Source organism: Tachypleus tridentatus, chromosome 7 (assembly GCF_004210375.1).
Source record: "Tachypleus tridentatus isolate NWPU-2018 chromosome 7, ASM421037v1, whole genome shotgun sequence".
Lineage (NCBI taxonomy): Eukaryota > Metazoa > Arthropoda > Merostomata > Xiphosura > Limulidae > Tachypleus > Tachypleus tridentatus.
Window position 1 is genome coordinate 97495995 of NC_134831.1, and position 17398 is coordinate 97513392.

General features: G+C 34.7%; 1 protein-coding gene across 2 annotated transcripts in view; it reads right to left on the reverse strand.

The window, feature by feature from the left end:
• Positions 1 to 539: 539 nt before the first annotated feature.
• The window catches only part of LOC143256258 (serine/threonine-protein phosphatase PP1-gamma catalytic subunit A-like), a 35687-nt gene continuing 18828 nt past the window's right edge, over positions 540 to 17398 (reverse strand). The window contains exons 3-7 of one of the 2 annotated variants that reach the window (XM_076513221.1): positions 14802 to 15032; positions 13494 to 13598; positions 8453 to 8676; positions 3663 to 3797; positions 540 to 3242 (exon numbers count right to left, since the gene is read on the reverse strand). In XM_076513221.1, coding sequence (XP_076369336.1) covers positions 3132 to 3242; positions 3663 to 3797; positions 8453 to 8676; positions 13494 to 13598; positions 14802 to 15032 — 806 coding nt within the window. In that variant the 3' untranslated portion in view covers positions 540 to 3131. The remainder of the gene's footprint in view (positions 3243 to 3662; positions 3798 to 8452; positions 8677 to 13493; positions 13599 to 14801; positions 15033 to 17398) is intronic. The other variant, XM_076513222.1, reaches the window with a different exon arrangement.

Consider the following 17398-nt stretch of genomic DNA (forward strand, 5'->3'; position numbering starts at 1 on the left):
GGGTGGGTAGGAACAGTGAAATCTAACAGAACTATATTTTCAGTTTGTGAAATTGTTAACTTCCCACACAATATCTTACCTCCTCTCTTTAAATAACTAGAATCCACATTGAACAGGTGGAGAGCTGATAAAAAAATAATCCTCCCTTCATGAAGTGGCCACAGAGAGCACATGAGGTGTGGAACCTAAAAGAAAACATCACAACTCAGCAGGTTTTCTTGTCATTACGGGTCTCACATTTCCTACCCACCCTTCCCTATTTCCAGAGGTATGTGGCATAGGTTGTCTGACCAATCTTAAAGTGATTAATGAGTCCAAATGTTACAGGCATTGTGTCTAGCTCCTATTGGTGAACAACTGCTGCATAATCATTTACATGTGGATTTGGTGAAGTGGGAGGTGGAAGGCCAGTGGTGAGCCTTGAGAATTTGTGTCAACAGAGGGCAGTACTAATTGGGAAGAGCTACTTTGTAGTGAAAAATGTTTCGACCTTCTTCGGTCATCCTAAGGTTCACGAAGTTAGTCGAAATGTTGTTTGCTTTTCTGCTAGTGCTTTCTCTACCCATACCAGCCGTTTTTAAATATATAATTTTCAGTGGGAAACCACACCACATCTAATATAGGTATACCTCATTCTTATGACTTTGTTGCAAACATGAAAGAAGGAAAAGCATGAAGGAGATGCATAACACACATCACAAATTAATTGTATTCCTCTGTGTTGAGTGGCAAGGATGCAACAGCTTGAAGTGATAGTTCAACCTCATCAAACACCTATCAGTATCTTTGATTGTACAGTAGTTCCACAGTTGACAGAGAATCACCCACTTCTTCACCTCAAAACAGAAATTGCTAAACAAGACGAACTTTCATACTAAAATTCATTTCCACTTGCACACGTTTCCAGCCTAACCAACACCTGATTTACCAAGAACTGACATCCAACAGATGGTAGGAAGGAGGAAAGCCCAGAGTAAGTGAAATCTCTAGTTAAAAAATCTGGCAATATAAGGTATGGTTCTTCCATACTGTAGTAGGAGGATGATACCCAGCCATACTAAATGAAACACGTGTTGCATCCAGCTATGACCAACACTAGATAGATTCCTGAGAATGAACATCAAGCAGATGGTAGGAAAAAAGATGGACCACAAACCTGGTATACATCTCCATTCTAAAACTGGTGGCAATAGGATAGTTCATCCAGCCTGTGGTAGGACAAGGTATGCTGGTCAGTGCATGGAAGAGGACTTACTTAGCTGGACCATCGTCAACTAACACCTACTCCCCTGGGAGTGACAGATTGTACATCGGAGGAATATCTCAACCTGAGGGGCAAACTACATTATATATACATATATATAGTTGTGACATGGTGGAGTGCTTCAACTAAAACCTGGGAGTATCTAGAATTGTATATCAGATGTTTGGTAGGAAGTGCTATATGCCATCAACATCTGCAAATTCCACCACCCTCCTCTCAACTGTGTTGTACGATGCATCATGAAGACAGGTCTTCATGGTCCACAATCCCAGTGGCTGGGAACTGGTAAGTAGGAAGGACTCCCATGGAGAGAAAACAAAGAGCTGAAGAGGATCACACTACCAAAACAGTGCAACAGGTAACCACAATACCCTGTTTTGAAAAGCAGAGCTACCACATCAATGGAGTTGATAAACCAACACTTAATAGCATTTGGAAATGTCTCTCAGTTCTGCAGTAGGAAGAATCAACACCATAGAGCACCAGAGATGGACACCAATCCCTGTCAGCTTTACTCGTGTGTGTCCACGAGCGTATGGTCTAGGATGAACATACTTATGAAGCAAAAATCCACTAGAGAGAACTACCAGCAGTCCTATGTTACATCCCATCTCTATAATATAATCCTGCAACATAATGTTTTCACTACAGATGATAATTGAACAGACACACAACACCTGGCAGAACCTGAAAGAGCTATAACATAATTTCTAATGGATACTTACCTCCACTCACACAGAGCCTCCCCACTTCTGGAGGTATGTGGTGAAGGTCATCTCGTCAACCTCGAAGTGATTAACGAGTACAACTGTGAGAAAGAGCTGTTTACAAAAGACGTTGTGCTGAGCTCCTATTGGTGGAGAGCTTCTGCATAATCATTTACATGCGGATGTGGACAAGTCAGAGACGGAAGGCTAGTGACGAGTGTTGAGAAGATGTGACAATAGATAACAGTACCAATTGAGAAGAGGTAAGATATCGTATTGGAAATATGATTTTATGGAAGACTTACTTCACGATGTAATTGCATTTTCAGAAGTAAATATTTATGAATGATCTTTAGAATATTAAAAGTTTTAATCATATTTAAGAAACTCTGTAAATGCTAAATGTCTGAAGTATTTATTAAGCCTAATGAAGGAATTTCAGTCCTTACATTCCAAAATAACTTATTAAGAAAAAGGAAAGCATTTATATGCAAAACTATTTGATCTTTTTCATGGAAAGTACAAGAGGTAATGAAACAGGACTGAAAGCCGAGATATTTTTCCATTGACGACATTCTTTGCATCTTGTTTTATATTTGAATGTCAAAGATATTTTAAGCTAAGAAGTTGAAAAATATATAAATCCACAAAACTGCATCAATATGATAAGAGAAAGTGACAAAACATAAAATTATACTAAGAATGTTTTAACTTAAAAACGAAGAGGAAAACAGCACAAGCAAAGACAAAACTTTGGCTGATATATGTAGATTAACAAAGGGAAAGAAAATTTGGTAGCATTCTACAAATAAAAGGTCAAACTTATATTTTGTTGAAAGCAAACATGTACTCTTGTATAGCTAAATGCTACTTAACATTTCTATAAATGTATGTGTTCAAAACTACACATACGATGAGGTCAAAAAAGTACAAATAGAACAATACTTTATAAATGTACTGACAATGATCAAAAATTGTTTTTCCTCTAATTTATATTGTACAACTGCAAAGCTTTACTACAGAACCTCTATCATAGATTCATTTTTTACAAGCTTTTCAACTACTAATATCCACATGGACTTGTACAGATCCTCCTACTGAACTTCAAACCTGCACCTGTGATGATTTTCTAAGATATAAAAAGAGAGAGTAGTAAGATATTATTTTTTGCTGTTTTTCTTAACGACCTGACCTCTAGGAGGAGTTACTGGACGATTGGATGATGCCATTTTACCGTATGGTGAATTCTTTTTGTCTGCTGGTTTCAGAATCTGTAATTTAGAATTATTTCAAACAAAAATATTTAAAAAACTATAAAAAAACTGAATTTACATCAAATAAAATAACAAATATACAATTATCACAACAGTATTTACAAAGTCTCCATTGTAACAAGCATGAGTTAGTTGCAAAACAATAACCAAACACATTTCATTTACATATTGATAGGTTAAAAAGATGAACAAAATATACAGTTTATCCAAGAAATGTGTTCTCCCTGAAAAAGTAGTAACATGTGGTTTAATACAAAAATGTTTCAGGGAAACATCACTACATTCCACATTTATTTATCAAGAATGATCTAAATTTATAGTACTGGAGGTGAAAAATTTCAAATGTCTCATCATGAAACATGCTTAAAAGAAAAAAAAATGTTAAATGATCTAGGATCAAAAGAGAAATGTGCTTACCTGAAATGAGCACATAAGAGTTTCATCAACACTCATCATGGCTCCTGCATTATCAAACTCACCACAGTAGTTAGGAGCTGAGAAGAGAGTAACTAACTGTCGTTTTGCAAAGAATTCATATCCATCTTCTACCACCTACCATTAGAATAAAGTATACAGTGGTGAGAATTCATATCCATCTTCTACCACCTACCATTAGAATAAAGTACACAGTGGTGAGAATTCATATCCATCTTCTACCACCTACCATTAGAATAAAGTATACAGTGGTAAGAATTCATATCCCTCTTCTACCACCTACCATTAGAATAAAGTATACAGTGGTGAGAATTCATATCCCTCTTCTACCACCTACCATTAGAATAAAGTATACAGTGGTGAGAATTCATATCCCTCTTCTACCACCTACCATTAGAATAAAGTATACAGTGGTGAGAATTCATATCCATCTTCTAACACCTACCATTAGAATAAAGTATACAGTGGTGAGAATTCATATCCATCTTCTAACACCTACCATTAGAATAAAGTATACAGTGGTGAGAATTCATATCCATCTTCTACCACCTACCATTAGAATAAAGTATACAGTGGTGAGAATTCATATCCATCTTCTACCACCTACCATTAGAATAAAGTATACAGTGGTGAGAATTCATATCCATCTTCTACCACCTACCATTAGAATAAAGTATACAGTGGTGAGAATTCATATCCATCTTCTACCACCTACCATTAGAATAAAGTATACAGTGGTGAGAATTCATATCCATCTTCTACCACCTACCATTAGAATAAAGTATACAGTGGTGAGAATTCATATCCATCTTCTACCACCTACCATTAGAATAAAGTATACAGTGGTGAGAATTCATATCCCTTTTCTACCACCTACCATTAGAATAAAGTATACAGTGGTGAGAATTCATATCCCTCTTCTACCACCTACCATTAGAATAAAGTATACAATGGTAAGAATTCATATCCATCTTCTACCACCTACCATTAGAAGAAAGTATACAGTGGTGAGAATTCATATCCATCTTCTACCACCTACCATTAGAAGAAAGTATACAGTGGTGAGAATTCATATCCATCTTCTAACACCTACCATTAGAATAAAGTATACAGTGGTGAGAATTCATATCCATCTTCTACCATCTACCATTAGAATAAAGTATACAGTGGTGAGAATTCATATCCATCTTCTAACACCTACCATTAGAATAAAGTATACAGTGGTGAGAATTCATATCCATCTTCTACCACCTACCATTAGAATAAAGTATACAGTGGTGAGAATTCATATCCATCTTCTACCACCTACCATTAGAATAAAGTATACAGTGGTGAGAATTCATATCCATCTTCTACCACCTACCATTAGAATAAAGTATACTGTGGTGAGAATTCATATCCATCTTCTACCACCTACCATTAGAATAAAGTATACAGTGGTGAGAATTCATATCCATCTTCTACCACCTACCATTAGAAGAAAGTATACAGTGGTGAGAATTCATATCCATCTTCTACCACCTACCATTAGAATAAAGTATACAGTGGTGAGAATTCATATCCATCTTCTACCACCTACCATTAGAATAAAGTATACTGTGGTGAGAATTCATATCCATCTTCTACCACCTACCATTAGAATAAAGTATACAGTGGTGAGAATTCATATCCATCTTCTACCACCTACCATTAGAAGAAAGTATACAGTGGTGAGAATTCATATCCATCTTCTACCACCTACCATTAGAAGAAAGTATACAGTGGTGAGAATTCACATCCATCTTCTACCACCTACCATTAGAAGAAAGTATACAGTGGTGAGAATTCATATCCATCTTCTACCACCTACCATTAGAATAAAGTATACAGTGGTGAGAATTCATATCCATCTTCTACCACCTACCATTAGAATAAAGTATACAGTGGTGAGAATTCATATCCATCTTCTAACACCTACCATTAGAATAAAGTATACAGTGGTGAGAATTCATATCCATCTTCTAACACCTACCATTAGAATAAAGTATACAGTGGTGAGAATTCATATCCATCTTCTACCACCTACCATTAGAATAAAGTATACAGTGGTTAGAATTCATATCCATCTTCTACCACCTACCATCAGAATAAAGTATACAGTGGTTAGAATTCATATCCATCTTCTACCACCTACCATTAGAATAAAGTATACAGTGGTTAGAATTCATATCCATCTTCTACCACCTACCATTAGAATAAAGTATACAATGGTAAGAATTCATATCCCTTTTCTACCACCTACCATTAGAATAAAGTATACAGTGGTTAGAATTCATATCCATCTTCTACCACCTACCATTAGAATAAAGTATACAGTGGTTAGAATTCATATCCATCTTCTACCACCTACCATTAGAATAAAGTATACAATGGTAAGAATTCATATCCCTTTTCTACCACCTACCATTAGAATAAAGTATACAGTGGTTAGAATTCATATCCATCTTCAACCACCTTCCATCAGAATAAAGTATACAGTGGTTAGAATTCATATCCCTCTTCTACCACCTGTCATTAGAATAAAGTATACAGTGGTGAGAATTCATATCCATCTTCTACCACCTACCATCAGAATAAAGTATACAGTGGTTAGAATTCATATCCATCTTCTACCACCTACCATCAGAATAAAGTATACAGTGGTTAGAATTCATATCCATCTTCTACCACCTACCATTAGAATAAAGTATACAGTGGTTAGAATTCATATCCATCTTCTACCACCTACCATTAGAATAAAGTATACAGTGTTTAGAATTCATATCCATCTTCTACCACCTACCATTAGAATAAAGTATACAGTGTTTAGAATTCATATCCATCTTCTACCACCTACCATTAGAATAAAGTATACAGTGGTGAGAATTCATATCCATCTTCTACCACCTACCATCAGAATAAAGTATACAGTGGTTAGAATTCATATCCCTTTTCTACCATCTACCATTAGAATAAAGTATACAGTGGTGAGAATTCATATACATCTTCTACCACCTACCATCATAATAAAGTATACAGTGGTTAGAATTCATATCCCTCTTCTACCACCTACCATCATAATAAAGTATACAGTGGTTAGAATTCATATCCCTCTTCTACCACCTGTCATTAGAATAAAGTATACAGTGGTGAGAATTCATATCCATCTTCTACCACCTACCATCAGAATAAAGTATACAGTGGTTAGAATTCATATCCATCTTCTACCACCTACCATCAGAATAAAGTATACAGTGGTTAGAATTCATATCCCTTTTCTACCACCTATCATTAAAATAAAGTATACAGTGGTTAGAATTCATATCCATCTTCTACCACCTACCATCAGAATAAAGTATACAGTGGTTAGAATTCATATCCCTTTTCTACCACCTATCATTAGAATAAAGTATACAGTGGTTAGAATTCATATCCCTCTTCTACCACCTGTCATTAGAATAAAGTATATAGTGGTGAGAAAGAAATGTTTCTGTAAACTAACTTGAAGTTAACATAAAAAGTTATTTCATTTAATAAATAATTGTGTGAAACAAAAACTGCTACTTCCTCTCTAAAAATAGCCTATTTACTACAATTGATATTTACACTCACTATTTACTACAACTGATATTTACACTCACTATTTACTACAACTGATATTTACACTCACTATTTACTGTATACTAGTTTCAGATCAGTTATGCAGTTAAGCTCAAGAAAAGTACAAAGCCTTATAACTTGAAAGCTTTTGAAAGTTGTATCTTTCTTAGTGAGGCAATTCTGGTAGAAAAATTCATATTATTTGGTTTTGTATTTTTTGAAGTTGTGTTTTTTCTAACGTCATGAATGAATATTCATTTCAGTCATGCTTGTGTAAAACAGAAAATGTTGAAAGTGAGCTGATGGTGTTCGTCCCAAAAATTAAAATTTTCTACAGTCATGAAAAAAAAAAAAAAACCAAAAAAGGAACAAAACCAAAACATATTAGAATAAAACTTTCACTGTAAAGTTAAGATCTAATCATGAGTGTTTTGAAGTATTTATGTACTTGTGGTCTTACTTCACTTTTCCATAAGTGTACATATTAGTATTGTGTATTATTTTGTTTTAGTAGATCGAGATGATTCCTTGGGAAGAAAAGTCCAACAAACACTGGTATAGAGTGTTTCATTATTAAGAAATAATGATACAGCTACAGCCTAGTCCTACGAGTACAAAATATAATGCAAATTATATATACAACCTATAGTAATAGTGTACTTAGTAGGTCAATCAAACAAACAGTATTTAGGTTTGATTCTCACAAAGCAGCTTCCTTGTGATAGACACAAATGTTAACATTTTTCTTATCTGGAAAGGTATTTCATTTAAACCCGTCTTTATGCCACTAAGAACTATTACCTTACTGATAACCAGCATGAGATCAGTGTATTGCATTAACCTGTGATGTAACTGCCATATAGCTACAGTTCTCCACCAATAGGGTGGTGACATGACCCCTAAACACAATAATCCCTGTGGGCACTAACACGTGATCATAAACTCACTTTTCCGCATTACTGCCTGTGTTCAGGGAAGAGAGTTTGTTCAAAGCTCATGACATGCACGGGAAATTCTATGACAGTTGCATGCAAGGTAATAGTTCTTTATGATGTAGAAAGGTTAGTACTGTTTCTAAACTTATACCTGTATCAAAATTACAAGAAAATTTTTAAATGATGAGAACTATTAAAGATATTTTCTGATAGACTAACTTGATGTGCTCTGCATATCAAATCAAGATCATGTTTATGTAGGAACTTGGCCACTACATCAGCACCAAAGGTGTAAGAAACACCACGGTCATTTTCTCCCCACCCCATAACATCTTTATCTGGATCTGACCAAAGTAAATCACACAGGAGGCCTTGATCTGGCACATCTGTTGGCCGCATGATACGACGGATCTGCTCCATGGACTGAAGATCTGGACTTAATCCTGTCAAGAAAAATCACCATTTGGCTTCACACAACAGAACAGTATCACTTTACACAACGGAACAGTGCATCACTTTACACAACGGAACAGTGCATCACTTTACACAACGGAACAGTGCATCACTTTACACAACGGAACAGTGCATCACTTTACACAACAGAACAGTGCATCACTTTACACAACAGAACAGTATCACTTTACACAACAGAACAGTATCACTTTACACAACAGAACAGTATCACTTTACACAACAGAACAGTATCACTTTACACAACAGAACAGTATCACTTTACACAACAGAACAGTATCACTTTACACAACAGAACAGTATCACTTTACACAACAGAACAGTATCACTTTACACAACAGAACAGTATCACTTTACACAACAGAACAGTATCACTTTACACAACAGAACAGTATCACTTTACACAACAGAACAGTATCACTTTACACAACAGAACAGTGTATCACTTTACACAACAGAACAGTGTATCACTTTACACAACAGAACAGTATCAGTTTACACAACAGAACAGTATCAGTTTACACAACAGAACAGTATCACTTTACACAACAGAACAGTGTATCACTTTACACAACAGAACAGTGTATCACTTTACACAACAGAACAGTGTATCACTTTACACAACAGAACAGTGTATCACTTTACACAACAGAACAGTGTATCACTTTACACAACAGAACAGTGTATCACTTTACACAACAGAACAGTGTATCACTTTACACAACAGAACAGTGTATCACTTTACACAACAGAACAGTGTATCACTTTACACAACAGAACAGTGTATCACTTTACACAACAGAACAGTGTATCACTTTACACAACAGAACAGTGTATCACTTTACACAACAGAACAGTGTATCACTTTACACAACAGAACAGTGTATCACTTTACACAACAGAACAGTGTATCACTTTCCAATCATTCAATTTTTGACATAAACGCCTTCTAAATGGAGACCTTCAAACCAAAATATATTTTTAAGCACATGTAGTAACTTAAATCTCACTCCAGACTTTGTTTGACATACTTTAATATATAACACTTTCTACCCACTTTTTATGATCTATAAATACAATTACTTGCATAAATAAAGTTTCTCTATTCAACTACACTAGTTGTTGTTGTTTTTATACTTCATATCAAAACTAAGTCTGTTCCAAAGCTCTGTATCGTAATTCAGAGTTAACTTGTTTACTTAGGGTATATTAAATACAGTAAGTTCTGTATTTTTTGGTGTATAACACACCCCTATTTTCTAGGCTATCTTCACGGAAAAAAAAAATTTTTCACAGTTATTTATTAATTGGTTCAATATCAACATAATCTTTTAATGTTCTTTAGAATACTTCAAAAGCAGTGTCCACAATAAAATAAAATATAGTTGTTTCATACATTTACATCAAAACATTGTTCATTCATTATGAAAACTTTCAAAATCTTATGCATCACTGAATTCACTGAAAACCAGTTCTGAAAGTTCACTCTCACTTGTCCTCAATGTCATCTGTGGTGCCATTAAGGCAACAGCTCACATAAATTTTTTTGAAATACATATATTACAGTTTCCACACCTTGAAGACAAAAAGGTTTAGTACTTTTAAACATTTAGGAAACAAAAACTTCTTACTCACTATAAACCCCTTAAAAGTCTTTAAAAGCAGTATTAGAAAGGAAATAATACAAGGTTGTTCTATATACTCAATGCAGAAACATTTGTTATAAAACTATTCAAAATCATGTGCATCACTGCATTCAGTCACTGAAATCTGGAGGTTCACTCCCACCGGCATTACCCCTTTTCTTAAACAGATTATCGTCTCCACTACTACCAAAGAAACTACTTATGCCACATTCCTTAAATGTCTATTACAATTTCAGTCTTAAATCTGTCCCATGAGTTTTTCACCCACTCACACACAATTGGAATGCTTGGTCTCTTCCTTCTTCCTGTAGGAGTCACTTCTTGGTCTCTTCCTGCTTCCTATAGGAGTCACTTTGTAGTTGACCATCTACATTCACTCCTCACACATGAAGCACTTGAAGGACTTACTGATTGATACATAGATACATCCAGTGGTTGTAATTGGCTTGTTAGCCCACCAGGTATAACAGATAGCTGGTTCTTCATTTGGGCAATTTTTTTTCTTAACTGCATCAGTCTCATGTGCTCTAAAAGAATACCATTCAAGCAAGGCCAGGGTTTTCAGTAATCCACCTGTATGTTTAGCCCACACTTTCTCTAGCCATGACTACACCCACGAACAAGAATATCACTTGGCAACATTTCTTTTGACAAGGTCTTTCTTTTAAATATCAGCATTGATGGAAGTTTTGAGAGATCGGCACAGCATGATAACACTACTGTGTAATGGGATTTCTCCTCTTGTTTTTACAGTTATGCTCTTTGTGCCCATCTTGTCAACAGTTTTATTACTTGGAACATCAAAAGTTAGTGGTACCTCATACATATATAATCAACACAAGAAAATCAAAAACTTTGAGCTATTTCAAATGACTAATATATAAAGTATAATACCTTGACTTCTCTTTTTTACCCAAGAGTACAATTCTCCTTCAAGTTCTGGCCACTCAATTTTCTTACCTCAAGTTGTATTTACTGCCCCAACCTGGCTGTAACTCATCTTCTTGCTTATGCCAAGTAAAAATCATTTGTTCAGTTGGTGGTGACCCAAAAATTCTTTCAGATGCCCTACTACCATGATTCCTTTGCATACTTTATGGCATCTACCATAAATTTTATATTGTAGCAATGTCTTTTCTGCTTTGACATGGTGTTCCACCCAATATTTTTTTTATATTTCCTAAAACAATGACTTTTTGTTATGTAAGGCTCAGTGTGGCCCCAAGCTTCTTCACAATACAAAGGATAAACTCACCAGGCCAATGAGAACAGCTGTGATGCACCTCACACCTTAATTTCCACCAATCAGGCAACTCACCTTCTGGTTGCTATGGTTTGTCCTTTGTATTCTAAATGCATCATACTCTACTGTTAGCCAAATAATGGCATCACCCAAAGAAGTTGTACGAGAGAAGGCAGCGTAAGCTTGTTTACATTCGCTCTGACCTGAAGCCACAGAGATGTATATTAGATCACGTGTTCCCTATCTCGCTCTGTGTTGATGGGTGATGCCAGCGAGCCTCACCTGGCAGCCATCTTGGTGTGTACACTCGCCTCATATTTTGAACTTGTGTTAGCTGCCCGTATAGAGTTTTGTGCTCACAATTACTACTAATTTCCACGCTTAAATGTTTTTATTGTGTTCTTTATGGATATGACTCTAGTATTGTTAGTACAATGTCTAATTTAAGTTAAAGAAAGGTCCCCCTAACAGAACACTGTTCTACAGTTGTTTCTCATAATAACCCATTCTCTTTAGCCTATAAGAGAAGGAAAACAAGCCCAGGAAAGTGTAAAGGTTGATCTCACTAGTTTCTAGTCCTTGCTGTATGAGGTACGGTATGCCATAACTTTTTACCTTAGGTGTGTAGGACATAGGGGGTGCATCTTATAAACAGAAAAACACAGTATGTACTATCTTTTGCATGTCCCTACTATGTGCTTGAATAGCAAAATTCATCACATACCAGTGAAAAGTTACACACAGAAAAGACACATTTTGTTTGTTTGCTGTTAAGCACAAAGCTGCAAAACGGGCTATCTGTTCTGTGCCCACTACAGGAATAAAACATGAATTTAGTGCTGTAAGCCCTAAAACTTACCAATGGGAGTAAGAGAAGACAATCACAAGCAAGGAGAAAACTTTTAATTGTCTCTTTAAGAAATGTTTTACCTTGTGTGTGTGTGTGTGTGTGTGTGTGTGTGTGTGTGTGTGTGTGTGTGTGTGTGTGTGTGTGTGTGTGTGTGTGTGTGTGTAGACTTACCGCTGTACTAATGGGGGGGCTACAAGTATTGCAATCCTACAAGTACAAGTAAAATAAGGCAACACAAATTTCATACAACAATAACAGGTTATTGTTGGCCCTTTGTAAACATTCAAAACAACTCAAATGTCCCAAAGAAAGTCGGAATTTATTTTTTGTTTCTCTTTTCCAACATGACTATCTTGGTTTTGTTTTGTTTTTACATCTGTTTTTCATTTTCTTCTGTTTATTCTTTAGTGATTCTTCAGAATTACCACAAAATCACATGTATTTATATACCACTAAATTTATATATATTTCTAAGATTATTTTTAAAATTATTTAAATGTTATTGACTAACTAGTAGTATGTAATATCTGAAGTATATTCACATTTTATGGTATGATAGTCACAAGCTTAGTCAAACTAACATGTACTAAAGGCTTAAAACTGCAATTTTCAAAGAGTTTCCTTGGCTTACACAAACATTTGTTTTTTTAAGACATTAATAAAGTATCCTAAGACTTCCCCACAAATTAATTTTTAAAATTAAACTTCAAGACTTTTCATGTATGTTCAAGCCCAATAAAATATTTACATTCATGAAAAAACATCAAATGTAACCAACAGTTACGTTTGGAACTTAACGAAATACCAACAACTTTATATTCAAATATGAACTCAATGAAATGATAGCAAACAACATTAACTATCTAATTACAAGATATTCTAACTACATCTGTTGTTAAATGTAGTAGAATTACAAAACAGTTTAACTCCAAACTGAACAATTATAATAAAGATGTGTATTTTTATATTCCATACATAAGTGGGTTACAAAAACTATTGCTTAAGTATAAGAAAATTAAAACTAGAAACAAGACAAAAATGTTTACCAACCTCCATGGCAACAGAATATTTTTTCATCAACAATAGCAGCTACTGGTAAACAGTTGAAACAGTCTGTGAATGTTTTCCAAAGTTTAATATTATACCTTCTTTTACCTGAAAGAGTAAAACACAGTAGAACTAACTTTATTAACTTGTAAACAAACTAGCACAAAATTGTAAATTTTGTTTGGTAAAAAAACTTAAACAACAATAACCTTTATACTCCAGATAATTTTAAAATAACCTATTTTAATCCATATTCTGCATTTGCAATTTCTTCAGGGTTACAACATACAAATGAAAGATAAACTTTATTTGAATCATGCAGTTTTCAAATATGATTAACAGTATACTAAATTCAACTTTCATCTTGTTAGTTCTAAACTTATTTGTTCCGAAAAATAATTTCTAATTTTTCAAACAAAATCTTTTCACATAATCGTGGTACGTACAGCACACAAAAACAATAAATTAATGTGTGTATGGTATGCAACTTGTAAAGGTCACTTTCACACACATAACAAATACTGAACGTGCTACTCAGTAATTGCTGTAAATAAATATCCCCGTGTTTCAATGTTTTCCACAAGAGATATTCTTCAAAGAGTCAAACCAACCAAGTAACAGTCATAGTTAAGTGTACTCTACTACCAAATTAAACTAACTTTCACAGAAAAGTTTATTTCTTTGATAACAATCATTGAATAAACCATCATGTGAATATTACCAATATACAAAGTATACAAACTTGCATTACTTTAGCATAAAGTTATCACATTTGTTCCTTAACTTATATCATACAGGTATGTTTTGAGTACCTTGTATACTTTTGTTGTTTTTTTAATAATATTACACCTACGTCTGTTGGAAGGTGCTATGTCATAATTCAGTGTTTTTAGATAGATTTATCAACAATGCATAACACATATCATAGCAGACTAACAACTGATGTCTTTAAGGTATTTGCATGATACCATACCATACGATACTATACCATACCATAATAACTGTGAAGGCTTCATGGTATTTATGATGTTTGAAGAAGTAAAAAAAACATCACTATTAATAACTAGAAAACCATAAAGATATTCAGAAAAGATCTCACAAAACAGTAATTACTAACACTGAACCAAAAAACTGGTGCACAATAGTTCAGTCATTACTATTAATTAAAACTGCATCTTTCAGTGCAAGGCATAAAATTAAATCTTGGAGGCTGGAGACGTTCCTTCAATTTAATGTGTTACTTGGAGCTGATACATACTTCAAGTGTATGATACTTAAAATACAATAACTTGTATTTACTCATGTACTTACACTCATCATAGAAACCATAAATCCTATTAATACTCGCACATTCATGGTTCCCTCGTAGAAGGAAAAAATTCTCTGGATATTTTATTTTGTAAGCTAACAAAAGGCATATTGTTTCCAAAGACTGCTTTCCTCTATCTACATAATCTCCCAGAAACAAATAGTTGCTTTCTGGAGGAAATCCACCATACTCAAAGAGTCTTAATAAATCATAATACTGGCCGTGAACATCACCTAAAATAGAAAAAAAAAAAGACATTTAAAGATAACTATTAATGATGTTACATTGCATGTAACTATCATGAATTTATGTTCTCTAAGGTTGCTAAAACTTTTTTAATTTCAATTCTCTCCAGTACTCTTGTTCTAATTACTTGCTTTATCAACAGACCACAATGTAGTCTTTGTTTTATCATATCTACAGTTTGACTTAACTTCACATCCTAATTACAGATAACACAATTTGATATATCTCCACATTTTATCACTAGACCACAGCCACACCCTGGTGCAACTTCATAATGCATCACCTGATCTCAAGTTATAAACTTTAAAACCCTTAAAATACAAGTCACATAAACAGTTGTTTTTGTAAATATTGAGTAATTAAAATAAATCACATTATTCCTTGTCATCTGATTTTTTCCTCTTGTGTATATTTTGTTTACCAGTTGGCATAAAGAACAAAGGCACATTAATTTTATCAGGTATCATTTGCAGCAGTTATCCAAACTGCATTTACAATGTAAAAAAATTCATATTATTTCTCTAAGATAAAATTAATACCTGTACCAAGAAGGGTCAGTTTTTGAGATGTTTAATACTAATCGTGCACATACAGCTAGACAAGTAATTATAGTTAGTTTTGTGTGTGTTTATATTGCTATATCACTTTGTGCATATATTTTTTCTTTATCTATATAATAAACATCCCACTCAAGTTTTATGAAACAGAGCTCAAACAATAATCAGGTTTTTAGTTTGATAACAGAATAATGTCTGCAGTCACAAATATAGACAGACAGACACACACACACACACACACACACACACACACACACATGTAACTTCTTTACAATAACATCACCAATAAAAATGCATTTGCAAGATACTATATATGACAGTTGTGATACTTGTTTATTTTCCACAAAAAGTTACAAACTGGCTATCTGTTCTAGCCATCTCTAATTTTGAAGTGTGTGTTTCTAAAAGCAAAGCCACATCGAGCTATCTGCTGAGTCCACTGTGGAGAATCAAACCCCTGATTTTAGCATTGTAAATCCATAGACTTACTACTGTACTAGTTGGGGACATTTTGAAGTGACAGACTAGAGAGAAAACAGCTAGTTGAAAACACCCATCACCAACTATTGAGTTACTCTGATCAAATAGTGGGATTTGACTGTCATCTTTACAACAAATCCATTAACCAAAGTAAAGGCTGTATTGCTGTTGTTTTAACAGTAATAGGGGGTAAATTACAGAATCTCAAACCCAGAGTCTGACACCCTAACCATTGGACCAAGTTAGAAGTTAGCATTATTCAAAACTGAATATGTATTGCCAATAAATACTTCATCTCACATCTAGCTTTTCCCAATTCAGTGCTGTTCTCCACGTGTGAACTTTTTTGCTCACCTCTAGCCTTAAGAATCATATCCAACTTCAAGCAGTGTTGCTACACTATTGCAAGAAAGTGAACATCCAAAACTTTTCACCAATATGATTGCAAAACTACCTTGTACTGTAGCTGGCTTCACTCTAAAATCCTCCCTTCAAAATTAGGCAGAGAGAAAGAATGGAAAGTGTGAAAAGTACCTCTCAGAAATAGTGTCAGTGTTAGAAAATGTTAACTTCCAATATGACACCTAACCACTTCATTCATCTAACTAGAATCCCATAATGAAGTGTTGGGGGGATCAGAATCCCACAATGAAGTGTTGGAGGGATCAATTCAAGCTTTTATCTGGATGATTCCCCTTTGGGAAGCATTCAAAAAGAATCCATGAAGTGTAACATCCTTTACTTTCAAATATTACTGGGGCACACTAGTGGGAAACTGTACTTCATTGATACCAGGGTACACTCTTTGCCTGAAAATAAGGGTAATGAAAGTATTTCAAATGCAGAAATATGATACAAGCATAATCCAAACCCTGCCTTTCAGAAGTTCTGTACGTGTAGTGTAACTAGGGTGAACATGACTGTATGTTAACTCAAATACAAACCAAATGGCACTGGGAATTCAGCTTCCAAACCATTATAGGAGAAAGTCCTATCATCTTAACCTCAAACTCAGTGAGAGTAACATATAGCCTACAGATGAATGAAAATATACATCACAATTCCTGCACCAATCCAACACCAGACCACCTTGAAACCTGACATCTGAGAAGCTTAAGGAAAGGCAGCCAGAGGGGGTGAACTGTACTACATGGACAAAACACCACCACCCTGCTCTTAAGATAAAGGAAAGGCGGCCAGAGGGGGTGAACTGTACTACATGGACAAAACACCACCACCCTGCTCTTAAGATAAAGGAAAGGCAGCCAGAGGGGGTGAACTGTACTACATGGACAAAACACCACCACCCTGCTCTC